Source organism: Acomys russatus, chromosome 30 (assembly GCF_903995435.1).
Source record: "Acomys russatus chromosome 30, mAcoRus1.1, whole genome shotgun sequence".
Classification (NCBI taxonomy): Eukaryota; Metazoa; Chordata; class Mammalia; order Rodentia; family Muridae; genus Acomys; species Acomys russatus.
In genome coordinates this window covers 9,972,197-9,999,518 of record NC_067166.1, presented here as the reverse complement: position 1 = coordinate 9,999,518, position 27,322 = coordinate 9,972,197, and the positions used below count along the sequence as shown (strand labels likewise).

Genomic DNA, 27,322 nt, shown 5'->3' with positions numbered 1-27,322 from the left:
TTCCCTATTGCTATTTTCTTCATGGCATCTATACTGAACATTCACTATATAGAGATGACTGGATTTTTCAGCACTCCAAGGGCTCCTGATTTCAAGTACCTTTGTACATATTCAAATCATATCATGACTTTCTGCAGAGAACAAAATGATTAAGCTGCCAATGAGTTATTGTGAGTTCTGACTATCTGACAAATAATGGATGGTACCATAGTGACTCCCACAATGATAAATCATAGAATTAATAGTGAGGACGTGATCTTTAAGTAACACAATAATCTCAAAAAAAAAAAAAAAAGTGCATGAAATGTCTCCATAGTGCTTTGAAATTATCTCAATGTCTTAAAATATTTGATATTTCAGGAAAATATTAATTCTAAGAGATGAAAGTTGAATCCAGACTGTAGCATCAAGTGTGACTATGTCTGTGTAATAATGGCACTGCGTACTTTAAAATGCTTTGGTAATAGAACTGTGCTCTGTTAAATGTGGCAGAAAAGCAAACTGCAGTCAGGTTTAGAAGGTAGCACCCGCTGAAGATAACCAGACGTTTGTAATGGAAAAGGTACCCCAAGCTTAAGTGTGGTCAGAGAGCTCAGCTCTGTCTCTCTGGTCAAAAGACCATTCATCTTGATTCCCAGCTAGCTCTTCTTTCCAGGACTAAAAATGCTAGGTAGAGGATCTTGAGAAGAAAATAGTGAGCGTTCTTCCTGATGTAGGAAAGATTCACAGAATATTTAATCCTATGGCAGAGATCCAGACTAAATTAATCTTAAATATTAGATCTTCATGCAGATCTTTTTTTTTTTATAGCTACACATAAACACAGCATTCCTTGCAACTTTGACAGGTCGCATCCCTTTTCTTTAAAAGCCTGCATCCTGCGGCTCATTTTCAGCAAGCTCTAAGAACCAGCCAGGAATCATCAAATGCATTTCTGTGAGAGGAGAGGACCTAGTCAAGCAGCGAAGAGCAAACCTCCGGGCAGTGAGGAGCAGGGAGGGAGGGAGGCGCGGGTAAAGGGAGGGGTAGGACCCAGAGTGCGGGTCTGACTCCTGACTGGCTGGAGTGGTTTTGGAGAAAGTCATAGCACCAGCTGGCCAGTCGGGAGCTGTCCAACTTTTCAGCAGGTTCAGGTGCCCAGACTTAAGAGCCAGCTCCTGCTGCGAAGAGCAGCTTCTGTAAGAGCTAGCTGCCAACAGTCCCTAGTCTCACCGGCGGTGACCTGAAGAACGAAAAGAAGAGAGGAAGGCAGAAGAAACTGACCATCAGTGAAGCCTCGCCTGCCAGTCTTGGCTACTTGGAAGCAACCGGCGCGCCTCTCTCTCTGCCACCCAGCAGAGATCCCTGTGGCGTTCTGCGATCGCTCCCGCTAGCAGAGCCCCCTCTCGGTGGCCTGGAGCCTTTCTGGCCGCTCCAAGTCGGAAGCTGAGCCCAGCCTCTGTTGCCTCGGCAAGCGGCGGCAGCAGTAGCCGGGAGGCTTTCGGGCCAGCACGGTGGACCTGGCGGGGCAGCGGGGCACGGAGCCGGCCAGGATGGAGGCAGAGGGCAGCAGCGTGCCGGCCGGAACGGGCAGCGAGGAAGGTAGCGATGGCTCCGGAGGGGCCGCGCTCAAAGCCCCCAAGCATCTCTGGAGGCACGAGCAGCAGCACCACCAGTACCCGCTCCGGCAGCCCCAGTTCCGTCTCTTGCACCCCCATCACCACCTGCCCCCGCCGCCGCCACCCTCGCCCCAGCCCCAGCTGCAGCCACCGCCACCGCCCCCACTGCCGCCACCCCCGCCACCGCCCGGATCTACCCGTGGTCGCTACGCCTCAAGCGGGGCCAGCCGCGTCCGGCACCGCGGCTACTCCGACACCGAGCGCTACCTGTACTGCCGTGCCATGGACCGCACCTCCTACGCGGTAGAGACCGGTCACCGGCCGGGCCTGAAGAAATCCAGGATGTCCTGGCCCTCATCGTTTCAGGGGCTCAGACGGTGAGTGGAAAGCGCCCCCTCCCCCATTCATGCAAAGGTTCACTACCCCTCTTCTCCAATCCTCTGCCAGTCTTGGAATCCAGGGGTCAAATTTAAGAAACTCAGGGAGGGTGAGCAGGGGCGTGTCTGTCCTTGCCCTAGAAGATACAATTCAGGTGTGCAGTAGACCTGAAAGCAAAGTATAATTGTTAACTGGTGTGTGTTTGTGTGTGTGTGTGTGTGTGTGTGTGTGTGTGTGTGTGTGTGTGTGTGTGTTTTACCGGTTTATTCGTGCCATGCACCTCCTTCTCCCTACTCCGTTCCATCCCACCCCAGCAGTAACATTAAACCTAATTCAGTTTGTTTCTAGTGGAGGGAGGGTGAAGGCGCGAAAGCTGGGGGTGGGGGAGGCTGCAGTACCAGCTTGGAAACCACCCATAAATCTGTCCGTTCGCCCCAGAAAGGAGGGGTCAGCCAGGCAGACCTGACCTGAGAGGGCACAGGGTGGGGATGAGACACTTTGGTCGCAGGATTGCAGCACAGAGCTTGAGAATAACTCTTGTCAAGTGCCTAAGTAAAATTGAACAGCAAAGGGGAGAACAAACACGTGGGTGACTTGGAGAGTTTAGAGCAAAATGTTCAGCAATCCTGGAGAGAGAGAGAGAGAGAGAGAGAGAGAGAGAGAGAGAGAGAGAGAGAGAGAGAGAGAGAGAGAGAGAGAGAGAGAGAGGATGGAAGCGAGGATGCTGTGGGAGTACACTGTGTCGGTGTGTGTGAGCGTGTGTACACCGGAGTGTGATGTATCGGTGGTCCTTGAGCAATCCTAGGGAGAAAGCACTTTGTTTTAGTTGCAAGCAAGACATGGAGATTTGATTACAGTGATTTCCCCTTAACATAAAGTGCTCCGGAAGAAAGGGCAGGGAAACTGCATGTCAGATGGGAGTTTTAATAGATGCCACGGAAATGAGTAGTGTAAAGTACAATTACAGTGGCTGAGCAATCACCTCATTCTTAACTCAAGTGTGGAGGTTGATTTGGGCCCAATTTGGTCCTAAGACCATGAATCTCTCTCTACACACATGCGTGCGCGCACACACACACACACACACACACACACACAGAGAGAGAGAGAGAGAGAGAGAGAGAGAGAGAGAGAGAGAGAGAGAGAGGATTCTGCAGGAGGAGGTGGACTTTACATACATGCACACACAGAGTCACACAAGGGTTTTAGGAGTTGTTCCTTTCCACGTTTGTTGGCAAAGCGGGACAGTCATGTAGCCTTAGATGAGGCAGGCACTGATGCCTCTACATCAAGCCCCCACACTGGACAATGAGTGACATCAATGCTGGTTGTGTAAACAGGAAAACCTGGGACCAGGTTTGTTTGTCTAGCTCTTACAGCAAATAGGTTGGGTTAATGAGAAAATAATGATGTTTTCTAAGTGTATGCCTGTGTGGGGATGTGCATGTGCAGGAACGTCTCCCCGTGTGCTGTATTCCAGATGAATCATCTAGACAAGCAGTGTGATAACCTTTATGTGTGGCCATTCCTTTAGCTTGCTTTGCTCTCTTCCTCCTCCCTTGCTTCCTTGAGTACCTTGTTGACAGCACTGTGTCGGCCCAATGCAAAAGATGAGAATTGCAGCTAATCTCAATTCAGGTCATTTAAAAGTCTGATGACTGATGTTGGTGGCAGAAATTAACAAATCAATATGCAAGCTTCATCCTTGTGTTGTCCAATCACACATGGAGTCTTGCTCTTCATTCAAAGAGGCGGTCATGCTGCCCAGTGGCTCCCCAGGGGTCGAGCATCATATCATATGGGTCCAAAACAACAGAATGGAGGCAAGGATATTACTCTGCATACTTGACCTATTAATACAAAAAAAATCAGCTAGTGAATCCTTAATAAACAATAAACAAGAATAAGCATTCTGGGTTAATATGTGGGTTGATTGCTTTTGTAAGATCTCTTAATTGGATACACGTTTTTTAATAAAATTGATTTGTTTAAGGAGAGTAGAACTGAGAAAAGGAAGATTTGAACAGAAGCATTGCATCATTGATCTGAGTTTAATTTTTGCTATGCTCCATACACTGATTAGTTGATATATCTGAAATTCCTTACTTGAATGGTTCAGAGAAAAGCTAAAATGTACAGTAGTTGCATGCTGTCTCCACTGTGTCTCATCTGATATTGACACTCTGTTTAGGGATTCATGACTTTAAATTCTTTATGTCACTGGCTACATATTTCCTACACATTCACACACCGAATGTAATCCTTTCTTGAATAAAATTCCTTTTGCAAATAAATGTGTTTCCGAGGGGACATGGATATTAGTTTCATTCATTAGAGAAAGTGGCAGTGTTAGGGCAGTTTCACGTCTATTACCTTAGTAGGCTCTTCCACTGATGAAAAGATCAACTGTATTATCTCCACGTTGTAGACAAGAGCACTGGGCCCTGGAGGATGCAAGTTATTTGTTCAACATCACATAGAGTAGAAGGGCCAGAAGTGAGACTAAAATGCAGGTCTCTTGACTGCGTTCAGGAAGGCTAAGGCCTTCCTGAAATAAAAGTGTGTGATTCCTGACATAAGTTGACAGCATCAAGGATATGTGAAACCATGCTGGAAATTTATATCAATTTGTACTACAGGATATGAGCCCAGATAAACAAAAAGGGAGATATTTAAATCATTCTGAAAGTGACAGTATAAGCTTCCAGAAGCAATGTGAACTCTCAATTTGTCCTGCCCAAAATAATCTAGTGTCCATTATCACGTAGGGCAAACTTTGTAGTAGTTGACTTTGCATAATGCATACAATAATAAATATGAATTAGTAGTTAAAGACATCAAGACTAAACAAAACACTTCAATTTGTTTCCATTTATCTTCTAGAAGAGAACCAAACAAAAAGCACAAGTATGTGCGCACACACACACACACACACACACACACACACACACACACACCATGATTTGAATAGGGATTTAAATTGTGTGTGAAAACTAATGCATGAAATAAACCTCATGAATGTCTGAAAGAATGATTGCCATGGGTTATTAAGAAATGTACACTTCTAAAAAGCTATTTGTATCATGTACAGAAGCATGTCCAGATGTTAATTATCTTAATTTTGAGACTCAATTATACTACATGAAGCAATGAGAAAGAAGCATCTTGTTTCAGTGAAGGATTTTATGTCAACAGGAAGAAAACAGGGCTGAGACATTGATGGTCACTTCACTTGATTTCATGGAAAACGTGAATGTGTCACATACATTCTGTATTAAGATGTATTTCACAAGGTAGATTTATTAATATCAATATAGGAGAAACTTAGAAGAGTGAAAATTCCAAAGCGAGTCTGTGTGCTATCAAGAAAACTAAATGAAATATGAAAAAATGTTAAGACATTCTTTTAAATGTATATACCAGATTTATAATTTCAACTAAGAAGACTTCAAATTACTGCAGCTGTTTTGTTTAACTGATATGAGCTCCCTTGTTGACTTCTCTGTGTGTAGCAAAACATTTTCTTTATGAGTAATGTATATTTCAATCTTTGCAATAACTATAAATTCTTAATAAACAATAAGGATTGGAGATTCAAACACTATAGGTGATTTTTTGATTCCATAAAGAAAAACCTCTAGAAGGCAGAGATGTAAATATCATGAAGGTGACATTTGAGTTAAGACCATGAGAGAAAAACATCTGAAGTCTCTTTTCATACTAAACATACATCTAGGTGTGCTGTAACACTGATGTGACATTAGCTTTGTAAATATGTGGACTTTTAATATATTAAAGCAAATTTTATATTATACTATTTCAGTACTATTAAAATCAATACAAAGACTGGGAACTTGCACAGAATATGCAAAGCCCTGGTTGGAACTCTACGACTGCTAATAAAATATTAATCAGATTTTTACTCTCCTCTTCTGGATTAAGAGAGCTGTTCTCTATTGTTTTTTTTTTTTTTATTGGATTCATCAAAGACTTTCATTGCAGCAGTTTTCTTCAATGAGGTGTGCAAAAATACTCTAAGTCTGTGGTGCAAATCTTGAGCTGCACATTACAAAAGTAATTGGTTAAGAATATCATTTACATTGTATGTATCAATAAAGTCAAGTTTGGGGGCTTATGAAGAAAAACTTATTTTTATATTTTTATTATTTTAATTTTTATAGCCAGTATAAGGTGGACACATTTAAATTTTATCTAAGAACATTAAATATTAACAATATAAGAAAAGGCTGGCCAGATGGTGGCGGCACATACCATTAATCCCAGTTCTTGGAGGTAGAGGATAGGCGAATCTGTGAGTTCAAGGCCAGCCTGGTTTACAGAGTGAGTTCCAGGACAGGCAAGAAACTCTGTCTCAAAAAGAGAGGGGGGGGTAGATCATATTTTTAATGTTTCTTATATATTTCCAAAATAGTAATAGACATTTAAAAAGAAAACTAATTTAAACATTTCCCCTTGTTTACTTCCACTGGAAGACTGTCTTGTTATAGTTTTTAAAATACCTTTTCTGACAGCCTATTCTGAGATGTTAATGAATTGGAAACACATCGTGAGTCTATCACCTTACAATTGGTTCTGAAACTTGAACCTTCCATGTTTCTTGAAATTAGTGAACAAGAGGCAAGTTGGGGTGTACGTCGGGGAATTTTAAAAGAGGAAGTGGAAAGAAAGACAGGGGGAATTTGTCTTCCAAAATGAAATTATTTGTGGACTCTTGTCTTTTTCAAGTTGACGTCAGTTGCTCACTTCCTGCAGCAATGCAGGGAGAAGGACCATTTACCCATAAACAAAGAGAAAGGACTTAATGCAACCTACCTGAACACTACCCTTCACTTACTCTTGAAGAACTGTGTCCTGAGATATTTAATTACTCAAATGGGTTTTTGGCAGAAGCGAATGTGCAATTTACACCTTCCATATCTCTCGACAATTAATTCACATGTTACACGTTGTGGCCATCTGTTTTGCTCTGCTTTGTTTCATTGTGACATGGGGTCTCATGCAGCCTGGGATTGCTTTGAACTCATTACATATCTGAAACTGGCTTGAACTCCTGATCCTCATTGCCTGCTGGGATTACAGTTATACATCACCATGCCTGGCTTAGCGGCCCCCCTTCAACAAACCAATGTTCTCACCTTCCAATAGCCTAAAACTAAAAATGTCTAATTACCATAAAATTACCATATCATGTACTTCTAAGTAAGTGGAGTATTCAGATGTTAGTAAAATGTGACTTCAGAAAAAATGTTTTTTTCATTTTCTTTTGTGAATAATTTCTTCTACTTCAATCCACCTCACACCCTGACACAGAGTAATGAATTGGCCACTAGTTTAGTGAGCACTTAGAGAGGCATCTTGAAAAAGTTCCTTAAATATTATATGAATTAACTATTTAAAAAGATTAATGCTTTTTATATTATTCAAGTATCCTAAGTCCAATATGGTTAAAATTGCATCCATCTCACACAACCTATTAGTTCAGGTTTGAAAACATATAATATGTATGTACATCTATAACTTAAATTCTATAGTCCCAGCTTGTATCAGCAACATTGCTAAGGGATTATACCAAATAGCATTGTGGTGTATTTCAAAACATGCTGTGGTTATTTTTACTCCAAGGAACATTTTCTACATTTAAAAATAGGAATTCTGATTTGTTTTTCCCAGAGAAGAGGGCATTTTTGCATTGTAGTTTTTAGAACCTCATTGACGAAGTTTGTGTGACTCCATACACACACATGCGTCTGTCATGAGTCTCCTCACAACACATAGAGAGGTGAGCAGTTAACAGAGACACAAAGTTTTCTTTGATACCTGAGTGAACATTTGTTGTTATTAATCCACTCAATGTGTGGTGTTATCATTTATCTTGTTGCCTTAAGCCAGTGATTTTTCTTGGGCTCCTTTACTCTCATAATTCTGGACCCCTGAGAGCTTCGAACTTGACCTCTGAGATAACATGTCTTCCCTCAGTGATACACTTACCACACTCAAGCGTTTGCAGGAGCCTACAGGTGATCTGCAGCTCCTATCTCCACTAACTTCCGTTTATTTTACAGGCCAGATACCAACTGCAGCAGCTTCTTGTATGTAATCTTAGAATAACTTTTTTAGCCTATGAGATAAGATCTAAATCTCGTTACTTTGGGAGTTTGGTACGTTGGAATGTTTACCCTGTCTATTTCACTCACAGAAAATCTTACTATGTCACCCTCTCCTGATTCCACTGAACCCATCAAACATTCTAATTCTTGTCATAGATAGATTCTTCATGTATTTAATACCACCCATGTTTTCTGTGGGGGAAAAGTTCTTTTTCCTAGATTTCCTTCCCTATGTCCTGTACCTCCCCATTCTCATCTCTTTTAAGAATTAAGGAATTTCTATTTAGACCACTAAGAGAAACTGGGCATGAGTGAGAGAAATAGTCTTTTCTGGGGAAGGAAGCGCTAAGCAGGTTGTAATTACATATTTAGGAATATGTGTGTATTATGTATACACACATATACACATAACAACAATTAAAGAAGAAGAGCCATGACTTTGAAAATAAGAAAGGATTTTATTTTCTATTAAAAAAATAAAGAGAAAAATTGAGAAAGGAGGATACATGGGAAGGGTGAGGGGAGGAAAGGGAAGGGGGAAATTAGGTGACTATATTGTAATCTCAAAAGCTTGGAAATTTTAACAACAAAAAAAAAATCTAGCACTCAGAGAAAGAATAAGCAGGCTACCAAGATGAGACTTGATAGCCTAGGACCATATAGTGGAGGAGGAGGTCTCCCTTGGTCATAGCCCTAGTTGGGGGGGCGGAGGGGAAACAGGGTGAAAGTGGGAGGGAGGGATTGATGGGAGGATACAAGTGATGGCATAACAATTGAGTTGTAATCTGAATAAATTAATTAAATTATTTAAAAAAGAATATATGTTTTAATTCAGATTTTCTACCCTTGGGGACCTTCCTACAAAAGAGTGAGCAATATTCTTTTGTGTATTATGCTTCAGAGTTGCCAACTATAATTTAATTATTGGTGATAGTGTCTCTTCCTTTAGATATTTTACAACTTGGCATAAAGTTTAGCTTCCATGGGTGCTCAATAAATGATTTTAATGTGGAAATAATAGTGAAACCTTGCCATTTAGGTTTGAGCTCGCTCAGACAGGATATATTTGATTCCCTTAATAATATCTATGAAGCACACAAAGCCAGGGATATTTTGTTCATTTCAGAGGTTATGAAAGGAATTATTGTCTTTCAGAAACATAGATGCATATCCATTTTCAAACACGGAACTCAGACGTGAGCCATAAAAGCTTTAGGCTGATGACATATTCATTATACTGCAATATCTGCTGGTACCCATTGCCCTCTGATGAGAAGCAGCCTATGATTCAACTTAAAATATAAGGGCAGAGAGGAACTGCAGTGATTATGGAGGGGAATAGTCCTTCTGGTCTACCTTGTGAGAAAGTTATATCAGAATGAAAATGACCCTGAAAAAAAATCTCCTCCCCTTTAATTTAGACAGAAATTTATATCAGAATGAAAATAACCCTGAAAGAACCCCTCCCCTTTAATTTAGAAGGATGCTTATGGAGTACATCCTCAGTGCTGCACCCAAGGGTTCAGATAATCCTCCGTATTGGGATGTGGCAGAGTTCAGGAACCGTTCATCGTGTTCCTAATTTCATGTCCTAGATACACAAAAGTTAAGGTGCTGTGCTGTGCTTTAGAGCTAACTAAGTTGTTGACTTAATTCACCAAGGGAAAAATTGTGAGAACATCATATATATTTGAGTGATGACTCTCACTAAGATGGCTGAAGTTAAACAGTATGAAATGAGATTTGAAAAACAAATGTATAAAACTGCAGACAGAGAAGATTTTAGAGTTATTTAAAACCAACATATCTTCAATAAAATTTTATGAAATTATCTCACTTGAAACTCAAGTATATATAAGAGCAGTAAAGAACATATTGAAAAACAAGAAAAGCTTTTTTTTTTTCACTAATGAGACTTCAGAATATATCATATTGGCTAATGTCTACGGTGGTATGATATTAATTCATGAATAGACCATGAACCAGTGGAATTTTAAAAGGTCAAGAATGAGACTCATGCATATATGAAAAATGGATATATAGGAATATATAGGAACCAGTCAGCACAGCTTCCCAACATGATGTATATACAATGAGTTAGTGCATGGTGCCCATTGGCTTATCAAAATAAACATTTTACCTCACAGAACAAAACTAATTCTTAAAAATCAGTAGTAAAACATGTAATATCAATAAAATTATGAAAATAGGAAGGAAACAGAAAAAGGACATAAGAAAGTAATTTTGTTTTTGTGTTTTGATTTTTGAGTCAGAGTTTCTCTGTGTAGCCTTGGCTGTCCTGGAACTTACTCTGTAGACCAGGCCAGCCTCGAACTTAAAAAGATCTGCCTGCCTCTACCACCCAAATGCTGGGATTAAAGGCATGTGCTACCACTACCTGGCAAAAAGGTAAATTTTAAAGAAATATTACTGACAAAAAATATATTTATTTTTTTCATATGGCTAGCTATAGAATAAAATTAGAAACATATATGTCATACAAATTTTCATTTGTCTTTTATTTTCAACTAACAAAATGATGGGAGTTCAAGGGAACTTGAAGTAGAGAGAAGTAATTGGTTTTTTATTGATAGTTATAATGTAGAGTATAAGTTATGAAAATGTTGATGAATATATAATATTGGCTAATGCCTATGGTGGTATGATATTAATGTATCCATGTTTTGTGTCCATGCCTTTGCCAAAGAAAATCTATTCATGAGAATTTGGCTTAAGAATAATATAACTGAATACACAAGCAAGGAAGTATGGTGTTGCAATACTGCACATGACAGCAAACATCAGAAAATTATTTAACTATCTCTTAATGGAGAATTAAAATAAAAATTATATCATGCCTGCAACAACAGACTGCTACATAAAAATTGAGAAGGCTCTTATGTATTAAAATGTAGTAATAAATGTCATGTGTTGTTATGTGAATGAAAATAAAGAATAGATTACAAATTATGGCACAAGTTAATCTGATTTTATGAATATTTATATTTACATATCTCTGAGTATATGATTATGTGTACCCCCCCCCCCCACCTCTCTCTCTTCATCCTCTACAGGAGCAAAATCCACCAATTATTTCAGGTATACAAAGAAGAGGTAGTAGGGCTGGAGAGGTGGCTCAGAGGTTAAGAGCACTGACTGATCTTCCAGTTGTCATGAGTTCAATTCCCAACAACCACATGGTGGCTCATAACCATCTATAATGAGACCTGGTGCCCTCTTCTGGCCTGCAGGTCTATATGCATACAGAACAAAGAAGAAGTAGTTAGAAGGTCTTTGCATTTATATTTTATGTTCTGTTTCTTTTCTTTATGTTCTGATTTTCTTTTTTAAAAATCAGCATTTTGCTTTCCTGATATATGAAAATGAAATATTCTTCCCCTTTGTATTTTCTATTCATATTTCAGTCAATATATTTTGTTTTTGCTTGTAACCATTTTTCTACTACGCTTCTAAAAATAAAATGTTGGATGGTAAAATAATGTAAAAAAAAAAAAAAAAAAAAAACATCCTCAAGGAGAAAATAACAGCATGCAGATAATGTGCAATATGAAAGTAAACCCTCCATGCTATTGATTATTGAGTAACTGCCAAAAACAACTCATTCAAAGAAGAAAACGTCAGTTTAAGATGCACGCATTCAGTAAGATAACGAATGAGTTGATTTAAGAACACATTTTTGGTGAATGCTGAGAATTCAAAAAAAAAATTCCCTACGGTGTCTTACAAGAAGAACACTATGTAATATTATGCCTACAACTTCATCAGCTTCTCTATGCTTGATTAAGTATGAATTAAGTATGACTATTGCTTATAACTGCAACTGTGCTTTCCATGAGGCAATATATTGAAGTCCTGCTGTTGAAGACATTCACAGTTTACAAGTATCAAAGCCTCGGTTGACATACGTTTTGTACTTCTTTTATTTATTTATTTTTATGGTTTGATAATTTTATACATGCACAGTATGGGTCTCAATCATGTCTACCTCTCATGCCCACCTTTCCAATCCCTCACCTGTCTCCCACCATTTTCCCTTTCCATTTTATGTGCTCTTTTGGTAAGCCCCGGATCTACTCAATGCTGTCTGTTGGCACCTTTTACTTTAGCTCTGAGTGTGTTGCTCATTATATTAAAGGGAGATGACTTGGGGCGGAGAAAACAACTCAGTTGTTAAGATCTGCTATGCCATCTGAGGACCTGAATTCAATTCCCAGGACCCAATAAAGAAACCAGGCACTCTAGAATTCTTGTAATTCTAGAACTGGTAAACAGATCTGGGAAGGCGCCTGGGGTTCACTGGGCACCAGGCTAGCCTAACTGAGGGGGGTCATGCAGATAAGAGACCTTGTCTCTAAAAGCAGGATGCCTAAGAGCAACTCTTGAGGTTGGCCTCTGTCTTCCATGTTTATATGAATACACACACACACACACACACACACACACACACACACAGAGAGAGAGAGAGAGAGAGAGAGAGAGAGAGAGAGAGAGAGAGAGAGAGAGACAGAGAGAGACAGAGAGAGACAGAGAGAGACAGAGAGAGACAGAGACTTTCCTAGATCGGGATTTTTCTAGACTATCTCCTAGAGCCAATGTTCAGTCTTTAGTTCTCATTCAAATACCTAAAACATGCCTCATTGTTGTAATATATAAGGCAGGTGGAGGGGGGGTCTTATCTCCTGCACACCTGGTCTAGGTAATGACATAGGACATTGTCAGGAACTTAAAGGCCCCTGAGGGCAGGCCAGTCGAATTGCCTGCACACCAGCATAACATTTAGTCCTTATGATTAAATACTCTCTCCCTCAACCACTACTTGTTTGACCCGATTTATCTATGTTAACTGCAGCCTCCAGGCGTGTCTACCCTACTGACTCAATCTTTGTCCTGAATTAAGGTCCACTAACTTAAATCCGGTCTCTTTTCATTGCTGGTAGGAAATGGAACCAAAAAAAAAAAAAAAAAAAAAAAAAAAAAAATCAACCTTGGTAACCAGGTTTCTGATTTCTGACATGATGTGACCATGCTAATTCTCAAAATATTTATAGGGCTATTTATTTTTTCACCTCATTTCCCACTGTGTGATGGAGACAAGCTAATTACAAAATGCAACCTCAGTAAATACATGGTAGAAGACCAATTAAAAGTTAGGAGTTATTTACCAGAAAGAGATTGTTGTTTTAGAGTAATTTGCCGATTTTGATTGCTCCAAGTTCATAACAGCGTTACATTTGTTTCTCTGCTCTTGTTATTATTTATCACATAAGCTTTAACCAGAAACGGTTTTAAATCCTCAAAATGTAATTTTTGAGTGTTCTCTGAATATCTTCTCATCTTCATCACTTCTTGGACTCATTTTTACCGTCTGAGGTCTCCTACTGTACTAAGGGCCAGGGTCTCGTCTAGTGAGAGCCCAGGGCGTGTCTGCTACTCTGAAATCATGTAGGCTCTCATTATGGAAGTTTCACTGTATCAGCTGAAGAAAGACCCTCAAACACTAAGAAGTTGTTGTTCTTACCACATTTTTTGAAAATAATAAACAATGTAATAATTACACTCAAGGAGAATATAAGCCTAAGAAGCAAATATATTAACAACCCCGGCCTGGCCAGAAACACTAGGTGAACTTGCCAATGTCAATAGGTCTTTGTTGTGAACAAAATATAGGCATGGTTTCAGGGATGTCCACCGGTGTGCCTTCCCAACACAGGGGCCTCTATGTGTTTTACTTCACTTAAGCTGTTCTTAAACTCTTTCCATCCTTTAGCTTTGATAACACACATTCATGTCTCAAATCTTAACCCAAGCAGCAGAGTGTTGGCAAAGTTTTCTCAGACCTCCCAAGCCTGTGCTAACACTGTATAGTTCTCCTTGTTAGCATTTGTAATGCTTCGACTGCATGCTTAACTTTATGTTTATCTGATTAATGCCAAGGCATTTTAACAAACAATAGGCCCCATGTGGAAGCAATTACCAATTTTGTTTCCATTTAAGCATAGTACTTTCAAGTCACTTGCACTACAAGAATTATTAAATAAGTAAAACCTAGAGTTTATAGAATTACATGCTTTATAAAACTAGCAATCTACTACTCCAAAAGAGAAATAATTCCAAATTCAGGCAATCTTCCTTCTGAGGCTTTTTGTAAAGGGTTAAGCACTTACAGCCTATTTTATGTGAAAGGCAGTGAGGGCTAGGAGGGCCAAGTTAATAACTGATAATGAGAAAAAAGTCTGGAGAACAGGAAGTCAGTGAAGCATTAGCATTGTCAATGCTGAAGACGGTGCTGCCGTGGAAAGATGGTGGAAATGACATGCTAATGTTAGGTTACTTTGTTTACACAGCAATTTAACTTAGCCCTGATCACTTAACCCTTATTTATAAATTAAAAATATTTTACTTCAGATTCCTTGCGTCTGTCCATCTGGGTCAAACAAACATGAAGCACCTATAGCTATTCAGACCCTCGCCTTCTGACCTCACTTTGAGATGTGAAGAGCTTGTAAAAGTAAATTCCTTGTTCATAATAACATAAGGGACAATCGAATTACCCAAGGACTTTCACAACAGTGGGATAAAGGAAATGTATGCCCCGTCGTTCTGACAGACTCATGCTCCTAGCTTCACAAAGGTTTTCTTGGAGTTGGTATATTGCTTTTATTTTTGTACAGTTAGACAAGCAAACTGATAAACAGGCCATTGCTTCTGTTGAAGTTGAGTACTCTGTAGGGCAAAGTAATAACAGTGGATTGAAAAACATTTATGGCAGATTTTTTCATTAATTATTTATTTACTTACTACCTAGTAGGAAGTTCCGCTCCCTCCTCTTCTCCCACTCTTTCCCTTTTACTGCTCCCCCTTGTGGCCAGCTCTCCTTCTCAGAGAAGGGAAGACTTGCCATGGGTATCAATATGCCTTGGCATGTCAGGTAGGACTAGCCCATCTTCTTCTATTGAGGCTGCTTTGGAGGAAAGAGCTCCAAAGGCAGGCAGCAGAAGCAGAAGCAACCCCTGCTCCAGCTGTTAGAGGTCCCACATGAGGACCAAGTTGCACATCTGTTACATATGAGGGGAGGCTAGAACCATCCTATGGATGCACTTTGGTTGGCGGTGGTTCAGTCTCTGTGAGCCCCTATGGGTCCAGTTTAGTTGATTCTGTAGGTTTTCCTGTGGTATCCTTGGCCTCTGTGGCTCTTTCAATCCTTCTACTCCCTCTTCCATTAATGTTCCCCAAGCTCTGCCTAATGTTTGGCTGTGGGTCTCTGCATCTGTTTTCAGCAGCTGCTATGTGCAGCCCTCCGAAGATCATTATGCTAGCCTTCTGTCTACAAGAATAGCAGAATATTAGTAGTAGTGTCAGAGGTGGGCTCCCTCCCCCTCTCTCATGGCATGTGACTCAAGTTGGGATGGTCATCAAAGGTTTGGTGTGTGTTGGTGTCTCCCTCCTTCCACTGGAAGTCCCACCTGGCTATAGGAGGTGGCCACTTTAGGCTCTAGATCCCTCATATCCCCTGCTGCTAAGAGTCTCAGCTAGGCCACCATTATAGACTCCCCAGGAGCCTCCCCCAACCTACAGATTCCCCCTACTGATTTCAGTTTTCTCTCCCAGCCCTCCCCTATTTCTCCATCCCTGCTCTCCTCCCCACCCCCTCTCTCACCCAGTTCCCTTCCTCCATCTACTCCATATGACTATTTTATTTCTTCTTATGAGTGAAATTTAAGCATTCTCTTTTGGGCCCTCCTTGTTACTTAGCTTCTTTGGGTCTGTTGATTGTAAGATGGCTATCCTGTACTTTATGGCTAATACCTATTTATAAGTAAGTATGTACCATGGTGTCATTCTGGGTCTGGATTGCCTCACTCATGTTGATATGTTCTAGTTCCATCTACTTACCTACAAATTTCATGATGTCTTTATTTTTAATAGTTGAATAGTATTCCATTGTGTAAATGTACCACATTTTCTTTATCCAGTTTTTGGTTGAGAGACATCTGGGTTGTTTTTGGCTATTATGAGTAAAGCTGCTATGAACATAGTTGAGCAAGTGTCCTTGTTGTGTGGTGGAGCATCTTTTGGGTGTATGCCCACGAGTGGTATAGCTGGGTCTTGAGGGAGAAGTATTCCCTATTTTCTGAGAAAATCCAGCCTTACAGAGGATAGTAGAAGGAAAACTCCAAAACAAGGAGGTTAACTATACCCAAGAAAAAAAAACACAGGAAATAAATAATTTCACACCAGCAAAATCAAGAGAAGGGAAACACACACACCACCACCACCACCACCACCACCACCACCACCACCATCAAAATAACAGCAATTAACAAACAATCATTGGTCATTAATATTTTTCAACATCAATGGACTCAGTTCCCCAACAAAAAGACACAGGCTAACAGAACAGATACAAAAACTAGAATCATCATTCTGCTGCATACAAGAAACACACCTCAGCAACCAAGATATGCATTGCCTCTAAGTAAAGGATTGGAAAAAGGTTTTCTAAGCAGATGGACACAAGAGGCAAACAAAGCGGACTTTCAACAAAATTAATCAAAGAGATGAGGAAGGACACTTCATACTTATCAAAGGAAACATCCTCCAAGATGGCATGTCAGTTCTGGGTATCTATGCCCCCAATGTGAGGGCATCCACATTAGTAAAAGAAATATTACTAAAGCTTAAATCACACATAAAATCCCAAGCATTAATAGTAAGAGACTTCAACACCCCACTCTCACCAATGGACAGGTCAGCCAGGCAAAAACTAAAAAGAGAAATAATGAAACTAACAGATGCTATCAATCAAATGGACTTAAAAGATATGTACAGACCATTTCACCCAAACACAAAAGAATATACCTTCTTCTCAGCACCTCATAGAACCTTCTCCAAAATCGACCATATACTTGGACACAAAGCATGTCTCAATGGATGCAAAAAAAAAAAATTAATGACAGATTTTAAGACATTCTGTAATCATGTTATAATACTTTAGGCAGAAAGGAATCTAATAAAGAAGAACAATTTTGTGTTGTTTTTCATGGGAGATATGGCATGGGATGCTTAACTCACCCGTTATTGTGTCAGGCTATTCAATTTTCAGTGAATTCAAACATAATGATGACACATCTCATTACTTAGACAGAAAACAGAGAAAAACAGTATGCATTCTTTCATGTAAGAACAATCTACCTCCCTTGCTAGTCTTAAGAAACAGCTTCATGAGCAACTGGAGAATATGGCCAGCAAGTTCAAGGTGAGAAATCAATTCAAAGATGTGATCTGCCTAAACTGGCCTATGAGTTTGACATTGTCGATCCAGAAACTCCTTTGAAAGTTTGTGTCTTGTGAAAAGTTTTGAAACTGTTTGAACCAATAAAGGAGCAACTGAGGACATACCATCTGTGGAAAAGCAATATCACATACCAGCCCCCAAACAGTCTGACAGGCTGTTTATTGCTTCAGATACTCTTTTGTCTGCTCCTTTGATGGGAAGCCTAATGTAGTTAATGAATAGTTTGTGTCTTCTTTCTATGCTAAAAAATTTCCTATAAAATGAATAGAAAGAAACTACAACGTACAGAAGATAAAACTAATCTACAGTAAATTTCTATTTAAATACCCATAAGCAGTTGGTTCATAGTGGGATATAACTGTCAGTTGACTGTGGTTAAACAGCAGACTTGTGAGGCTGATGGCTAAAGGCTGTAAGGGCTCATTTATCCAATGGTGTATTGCGCTGTACTTGCCCAAATGTAGTTCTCCAAACAGTATTCAAGATGTGCTGTGTCTAACTGGCCAGAAGAGTGGAACGATTGGTTCGTCAATTTTCCTCAAGATGTCAGAGAAACACTGAGATTTTAATTAGCAGAATCGCATAGCCGATTTTGAGATGTAAAGTCATTTGACAGATACATGGAGCATCAAATGGGAAGAAACTGGAGGTGTCACTTAGGTGTCCATTACAACAAACTAGATAAGATTCAAAACTGCCAATAATAAGTGAACCAATGAACTAAGCAGACAGTTCTCAGATAAAGTACACAAATGTCCAAATAAGCTTTTAATTTAAAGCATTCAACATGTTTACCCATCAGGGGAATGGAGATTAAATCTACCTTGAGATTCTATCTCAGCTCAGTCAGAGTGACGACTATCATTAAAAACAGACAACAACAACAACCACAACACAAATTAAAAAAAAATAATACATGCTAGGAAAAGGCAACTGTTACATACTCTAGGAGGAGTGAAAAATGGATGCACCCACAATATAAATCAGTCTAGATATGTCTAAAACAATTAAAAATAGAACTACCATATGATTCAGGATACCACTTCTGAGCATATGTCCAAAGGACTCTGTATCCAACCGCAGAGAAATTTGCATGTCCACGTGTATCGCCACACTTCAAAACAGAAAGGAAATCCCTAGAAATCTATGATCAGAAGACTACACAATGAAAAAGTGGCACATGCATACCTACAATGGAAGAATTTAGCTATAAAGAAAAGTGATATCTCTAGGAAGATCCATGGCTCTGAAAAGTATTAAGTGAGGTAGCCTAGACTCAGAAAGACAAACTCCATTTACTTTAATCAATGTATTGATTCTAGCATCATGTATATTAATGGGGCAACATGGATATAGACTGTAAACCTAGAAAGGCCATGAGAGAGAAGCACCTTAGCAGAGGAGGTTGGGGAGGGTAAAAGAATACAAGTGATAGGAACATATAAACACGCATGAGTGGTACTGGAGAGTTCAGGCAGGGAGAAGGGTAGGAAGATATGTAAAGGGAAGTGTAAGGTCAGCAAAAACAAAGAATATCAAAATGCTATGAGGAAGCATGTTATCCCTCCTCCTCCTTTTTACTTATTTTTCTCTAAAATATTACATCCCGACTGCAATTTTCTCTCTATCCCCTCCCTGCAGTTTTACTCCCCACCTCCCTTTCTCCCTCATCCAACGGCCCTACATCCCCTCAGATAAGAGGAGGCCTTCCAAGGACATGACCCAAATATGGCATAACAAGCTACAGTGAGACTAGGCACATATTCTGATATCAAGGCTGGATGAAGCAACCCAGCAAGGTGAAAAGGGTCCCAAAGGCAGGCAAAAGAGTCAGAGTCAACCCCTGCTCCTACTGTTAAGAATTCCACAAGAACACTGAGGTACACAGCCATAACATCTATGCAGAGGACCTAGTACAGACCCATATGTGGTCCCTGATCTCTGCGAGCTCGCTGGAGTCTATGACGGTTGATTCTGGCGGCCATGTTCTTGACCCCTCAGTCTCCTCTGATCCTTCCTTCCTCTTTTCTAAATGACTCCTCAAGTTCCACTGGATATGTGGCTGTGGGACCCTACATCTGCTCCCATCAGTTGCTGAATGAAGCCTCTCTGGTCTCTCTAGCATCCCTCTGATGCTAGGCTGTGGTGCCAGCACATCTTGTATGCAGGACAAACTGTAGTCATCCACTCCAGGCCTTTCCTGGTTACAGAAGGTGGTGGGATCAAGTGTTGTGTCCCCTGTTAATAGGAGTAATTGCTAGTGTCACCCTCATAGACCCCGTGGAGTTTCCATTGAACTAGGTTTCTACCTCAACCCCGAAATGCCCCACAATTCCAATAATCTTTCCAAGTTTTATGTCCCTCCATCCCCATCACATGATCCCCACCCACCCCCAATCCACCCACGAAACCAATTCTATTTCCCCTTCCCAGGGAGATCCCTGTGTCCCCCTTAAGCCCTTCTGGTTACTCAGCCTCTCTGGGTCTGTGGATTATAGCATGGTTATCCTGTACTTTATAGCTAATATATACTCAAGTGAGTACATATCATGTTTGTCTTTATGGATCTTGGTAACCTCACTAGGATGATTTTGTCTAATTTCATTCACTTGCCAGCAAATTTCAAGGTGTCATTTTTCTTAACAGGTGAATATTACTTCATTCTGTAAATGTACTACATTTTTTAAAAAGTCAATTCCTCTTTTGAGCAACATCTAGGTTGCTTCCAGTTCCTGGCTATTATGAATAAAGCTGCTACGCACATAATTGAGCAAGTGTCTTTGCGGTAGGATGGAGTGTCCTCTGGTTATATGCCTAGGGTGTGATGTGACTGGGTCTTGAGGTAGAACTAGTCTCAGTTTTCTGAGAAAATGCCATATTGCTTCCCAAAGTGGCTGTACAAGTTTGCACTCCCACCAGCAATGAAAGAATGCTCCCTTTACGCCACATCCTCTCCAGTGTGTGGTGTCACTGGAGTTTTTTTTTTAATTTTATTAATTTATTCATATTACATCTAGATTGTTAGCCCTTCCCCTGTTTCCTCCCATTCTTCCCTCCCTCCCACTTCCCCCCTTCTCCCCTCCCCTATGTCTGTGATTGAGGGAGACCTCCTCCCCCTATATATGCTCTTAGAATATCGAGTCTCTTCTTGGTAACTTGCTATCCTTCCTCTGAGTGCCACCAGGCCTCCCCATCCAGGGGACGTGGTCAGAAAAGGGGAACCAGAGTTCGTGTGAGAGTCAGATCTCACTCTCCACTCAACGGTGGAGAGTATCATGTTCGTCGGCTAGGTCCTGGTAGGGGTTCGAAGCTTACTGCCTATATTCTCCTTGGCTGGTGCCTTAGTTTGAGGAGGACCCCAGGACCCAGATCTGCCTGTCATAAAGTTCTTCTTGTAGGTTTCCAGGACCCTGTGGGTCCTACTATTTCCCCATTCTTCCATGATACTCTCGCCTAGAGTCGTCACTGGAGTTTTTGATCTCAGCCATTCTGAGAGGTGTAAGATGGGATCTCAAAGCTGTTTTAATTTGCATTTCCCCAAGGGCTAAGGATGTTGAACACTTTTTAAAGTGGTAAACCTGTTACTTTTATGCTAATTGTAAAGTTAAAGTTTAAGGAGAAATAAATGATAACATGGGGCTAATGGTATAGAAGGAACGACGACAAAGAGAATATGAGTTTAAGTAAGATTTTCTAAGCAGAAATGATGTTTGTTGGCTGGTGAGTTAACAATATAAAATCAAATAGCCTATTAAGTGTAGTTAAAGAAAATATGATTAAGGAATCCATAAGTATCTGGACACCTAAGGAAATCATAAAATATTAATTACCTTTTGGCTTCTCTGCAGCCACCCTAATTGCTTGTTTGCTTTAGTGGGGGCAAGTCTAAAATATTAATCAAGGCAAATAATTTAAAAATATTCAACTTCAGTTGAAATTTGCAGTACTGTTTTGTAGATAGAAAATTATGTCATTTCACTAAGTAGATTAATGCATTCCTTTAAATTGGTTTTCTGTTCTCTTTTGAAAATGGTGAAGAATATCACTTCAAATTATTTCCTCTTAGGAGACTACTTTATGGGAGGGGGGTCTGTCCCTTTCTATCCCTAACCCCAGGCTTTCCAGCCTTTGTCTTCTAATTATTTCTATACCTATAAACCCAAGAAATCCACAGACACTGGTATATGTCTTCATACTTTTGACCTTGCCTAGGTTTTTTTCTCCTAATCATCAATTGGATTTTGTTTTTGATATCTACCAATGGCTATTAACTACCTGCATATAATTTCTAACTATGCTGCTAACCTTTGCATTTGTGTTGCCACCTTTGTTAGACCTACCAAGCTCTCACCTAGCAAAACATTCGCTCGTCCAGTCCACCCTCCACTCTTTCTTTGGTGTTTTAGTTCTGAGCAGCCATATTGTCTAGGATGGCTATTCTCACAAACAATGCCAAGAAGTAATCCTTAGCTTTTCATTTTCTTAGTATTTAAAAACTCCATTAGTGTGTGAAGTTTTTCATGTACTGCCAACAAAGAGATCACCATCAAACCGGATTTCTTGCATATATATTTTCATGTATTTTAGTTATATGCTTATTTTCTGATTATGTATTTCTCTCCATAGCACTTTGGTTTGTAGAACTGTCACTGTGAATAAACGCATTTATTTAATTCTTTGTTATCCTTCTTTCTGATCACCTTGTTAATATTAGAGTACATTTACAATAGTAATTTTCCATGTCGAAGATAGAAAAACTTTTACATTTAAAAAAAATATCAGGGGAAAATATTTAGCAATGAAAATTTAAAAGATATTTTCAGAGAGTTTTATAATACACTATCCTAATGAATCTTCCTTAAAAAAAGATTCTAAGTTAAAGAAAAATATGATCATTACATTATAAAAAAAAGTGTGTCTGGTGCTAGCATAAAGGAAGAGTAGGAGTAATTAATGTCTGAATATGGAGCATCCAGCTGAGATATTGTGAAAGGATCCAGGAGGGGAAGTGATGAGTGATAGGTTTCAGGGTAGACTACAGCATCAAAAGAAACCTGACTGATGTTAACAGGAAAAGTCAGTCTATTCTTTACCGTCAGTGAGGAAAAGATAGACTGGGGAGGAAGAACAAGGATATTTTCAGGTATATACTCAACCACCTGGGTGATGTTGCTGATAGATCAGCTGGAGATCGTTGGCGAATTTGCCTGTAAACATACAAATGGAAATGTCGTGTGGGTAACTGCAGTGAGCATCATTCCTCTCATTGTTGTCATCATCATAACCAGTATGTATTTTTAGCGTCGTCATCCATTGACTAACAGGTCGGATGGTTCTAGAAGTTTTATATAGATCACATCGTGCTTGATGCTTTTAGCAAGCAAGCACTGTCACCAATATACAGCCAAGGGGACTGGTGCCATATAGAATTTGCAGATTTACTTATAGGTCAAAGCCTTCTAACTCCAGAGTTCTGACTCCTTCATCTTGTCAGCTCTCAGAACTTGGAAGAATAGAATAATGGTGTAAATGAGTTTGAAAATTACTGGAATACCACAGGAGTCGGTAAGAATTCCCATAGAATGAGTGTCCATGGGAAGGAAGCTCAGGGAAACAGAGGACTCACCAGTAGATCCTAAGGCACTCTCAAATTCTTTATTTTCAAAGGGTCAGGGAAGAGAGTTAACACAAATCCTTTGTGTTCAATAGAAATTAATCTGGACAATGGAAAAACCTGAGTGTATAAAAAAATGAACTTTGCACCATGAGTTGTGTACCAACCACAGAACAGAGGCTCTGTAGATGTTTCCTCAAGTATATTATAGATCATCCCTTTCATCAGTAGTGTACAGAAAGGGAAAAATACCAACTACCAGGAACCTTCCTATCTTTTCCTTTGACACCCAGCTACCCCCACAGAGCTGTCCTTTTAAGAATTTGATTAATCATAATTGAAAGTTAAACATGAAGGCTGAAGACTCTTATTTTCCAAATGAATGCTGCATTTGCTTTACCTTAATCTCATATGTTTGATGATGGAAGAAAGAACTCCCAAAGCCCTTGAAATGACTGAATATAGGGACATAGATAATAAAAATTGACCGTGAAGAAAATAGCTCCTTCCTGGTATAAACATTTTGTTTGTATATGAAAAAATGTGTGATATTGTTTGCTAGTTTTCCATTTAATATCACTTTGGATTCTCCAAATAATTTTTTTTTTAATGATTAAGAAGTCAAAGCCAGTAGAGAGAGAAATAAAACTGTCTATTTCTTTCCACATGTACCACCAGCCCAGGATTACTCTGTCTTTCCAGTCATATTAATATCGTCTCTGCCACAAGGACACGTTTCTTGGCAGCTGACACTCCCTTCTGGTGCACGTTAGAATTTTCCGATGTTTATATTTCACTTTCCACTCGTAACATGCAAAAGAAATAGATGTGATGAAATTTCCCGTCACATGATGGGAACATGTCTGTTCTTATGTTACCAGAAGATGATGAGAGGCAGTGATAGGACAGAGACTGAAGCCAATATTTCATGGAAATCACTAAAAGTCTAAGTCTTTGTTTCTAATTAATGTCACTGCTATCAAAGTATTGTATTAGAGTATTTTGATTTCTTCTTTCCACAAATCTTGTTTACTTATTTAGAAACGTTGTGTTAGCTTAGACATATTGGCAAAGTCATTAGTTTCCAAAAAACACAGAGTTCAAAGGCACTGTGACTGCTATGGCCTCCTGTGCTATCATCAGTTCTTTTCTGCTTCTGTATAGCATTGTATATAATGTGTGTGTGTGTGTGTGTAATTGCATATGCATTATTATAGAAACATTTTTAATTAATTCTGCCTTCTTCATTTCTTCAATCATTGTGTTGAACTATCTTTTTGAAAGTTCTGAAACATTACCAATGTCACATGGTTCTGCCTCGTGGAATCTCACACCCTCTTAAGCCTTGCAGAGCAGAAAACCCTTTATATTTTCTCCTTCCAGATTTTTGGCTCAATCTAGGCTTCTGCATGGCTGGTGTGGCAAATCCCACTCCCGTATCTGGTGAACTGTGCAGTTAGCAGCCGTAGCTCTGATCCCCACTCCTCAGCTGCACAGCCCCCAAATGGAAGTGTGGCCTTAAAACAAGCTATGGCAATAGCATGTGATCACCAGATTGCTTCTGGATCTGCTCAGTCATCCATCCCCCTCGCTGTGGTAGCCTTTAGAAATCTGTGTTGTCTGGATATATAGTATGAAAAGAATTTTCCCTTGATCTCTGCGTAAGTTCTTGGAATTTTCCCTTCTAAATCACAGGGAACTAGAATCAGGCACATATTTTGGATTGAAGCAACATATGTGTTTCTCTTTTAATTCTGTCACCAGGGTTATTCTTGGAATGAGAAAGGGCAAGAGATGAAGAAGAGGGCACAGGACTAGTGACTCAGCTCCAGAAATGCCCTGTTAGCGTCTCATCTGCAGAACAGCTGCTTAGAGCCGGCTACTTTGCTTACAAAACTATTGGAGGCAGTCTTGAATGCTAATTTGGAATTGGGTTTTAGGTGTAGAGGCAACATGCGAAAAGGCCTTGCTGTCACCTGCAGAGACTGGATACTAGTGTTCTTTCACTTCACACTAGACAGCAGGGCGTTCCTCTGCTGACCTGCTCTTGTTTTGATTTGATTTGAGGGTTGTTTGTTTTGAGACAATTGGCATAGTGCTCACTATTTATCTGGGGGCTGTCCTTGAAACTGACCCTCCTGGCCAGAGCACCCCAGGACTAGAATTTTAAGCGTGAGACACCATCCCTGGCTTGTCTCCACTGATCTGTATTACCTACTTAACAAAATGCGAAAATATTCCCTGTTGACAGCCAACTCTATTTTCTTCTAATCTTATTCACTAGCTGCTATTGCGATGTTAGCTCAGTTGCTGTAGAGATGTGTGTATGTTCTCTGAAATCAAGCTCGCTCAGCAAGCTTTAATTCAGTGTTAATGGGCATACTGGGTACTGTTTCTTATTTCAGCATTTCAAAAAATAGAGAAGGAACCAGGACTAAGGTTCACTGACCCAGACCCTTTCAGCAAGCACTACCATTTCACTTTCCAAATTCTGTTTGCCCAACATTACTATTTTTAAATGATTGAGACAGTAGTTTTAAATGTATTTTTTCTAGAATAGAAAGTTAGGAGCAAATACATATCTCTTCAAGGTTAGAGAGTTAGTAATCAGTTTTTCCTTGTGAGAATTTTGCTGATTCATAAGAGAATTATCCAAACAAATAAAAATTTTCTACATTGAAAGATGATGCTGAACTTCTTTTAAATATCATGCCTCTGTTGCAAACCTAACAGAAATCTGAACATGGATTTCCATTGTTCCTGGAGATGTTCAGAGCCCATAAGATCTGCAAATGTAGCCACAGTCTCCACCCAGGTCTGCTGTCTCATTTCTATCCTTTCTTCTTCTGTTTTTAGCCATCCATTTCTGTCCCCCCCCCCCCCCGACTGGTCATTGTAGGGAGTACTTTCAAAGCTAGCAGAGGACCGACCACACAGTGGCTTTGGGTGTTGGTGAGAAAATTATGGACTGGGAGGTCACATGGAGGCATTGCTGTATCCAAGGACTCAAGAGTATCAGTAGCAATGGAGCTTTAGCACAGAGTTAAGAAGATCTTGTGGAATTTGATGACTGATCTGCTAGAAAGGCTGATCTACACTAAGTATCAGTGATGATTCTATGGTGTCTCGTGGACTAACAGAATGGACTTGCCTTCATCCAAATGGGTGGAATGAAACACAAAACACGTTTTAGATGAAGTTAGTGAAAGCAAGTTTGCTCTTTTTCCCTTGATGACAGATTTGAGTCTATATGGATTTTATCTCCATATGTGTGTATTTATCCATACTCTGGACATTTGTTCAGTTACATAGAGGTACCAAAGGTTTATTAAGTGTATATTCTTCAAAATAGCCCCTCTTCCTTTAGTACTGAGCAACATCATATTAGGTTTATTTAAAATTGCAGCACAGTACATTATCACAAAATTTAGCATCGTCATCTCAGTTTTCCGGGATCATTGGACCAGGATGAATTTAACTGGGCCCCCTTTCAAAATTTCACAAAGCTTCATCTGAAGTAACAGACAAGATTGGGCTCCCACACAAGGTAGCTGTACTTTCAAATTCACGGTCGTTGTAGGTGTGTGATTCATAGAAGCTTGTTTCCCCAAGGTCAGGAGCATAAACAGACTCCAACTCTTCTGCCTTTTTTTGAGAGCTCATGTGCTTATAACAGTCACTTTGAACCAGTATAAAGCCAGACAGTTAAGGGTCTTAAGTTTATCTGACCAGCCCTTCACTTTTGCTGTGTTCCATTATCTCAAAGCAAATTACTAATCTTGTAAATACTCAGCATCAGAAGATAAGGGTGTGTGTGTGTATGTGTGTGTGTGTGTGTGTGTGTGTGTGTGTGTAAATTCCCGGGGTCACAACATTCTATGTTACCACAGTCACACTGTATATTTATATAGACATAAATGAGTGAATGTTGCTGTGTGCATATAACAAATTGAAAGATTCCAAAAAGCATACTTACTTCTTGCCTCTCGCTCGTGTTTGTTTTGCTTGTTTATTTTTTGGTTTTTGGTTTTTGGTGTTTTTTTTTTTTTTTAAGTTTCCCCAGGCTCTGCTAATCTCATTGTTAGATATTCCATGTGTTATCCTGGCTTCACCTTTCTTAGACAAGAGACCATTAAATTTTCTCTGGAATGTACTTTTCAATATAATTTCCTATCTTGGCAGCGATAGTACATGAGCCTTTAGTAAATCATTCGTGATCCGGAATGAGCTTCGGCAGCTTGGAGTGAGGCCATGGCCTACATGACGGGATGCCACCAGCCTGAATGCT

The 27,322-nt window shown here is 39.8% G+C and overlaps 1 protein-coding gene across 6 annotated transcripts in view; it reads left to right on the top strand.

The window, feature by feature from the left end:
* Pde4d (phosphodiesterase 4D) overlaps positions 1–27,322 on the top strand; it is a 1,424,262-nt gene that overhangs the window by 604,045 nt on the left and 792,895 nt on the right. The window contains exon 1 of one of the 6 annotated variants that reach the window (XM_051172549.1): positions 1,372–1,975. The exons of the other annotated variants lie outside the window; for them this stretch is intronic. Coding sequence (XP_051028506.1) covers positions 1,533–1,975 — 443 coding nt within the window. The 5' untranslated portion in view covers positions 1,372–1,532. Of the gene's footprint in view, positions 1–1,371; positions 1,976–27,322 lie in introns of those variants that run through there. 6 annotated transcript variants of the gene reach the window in all.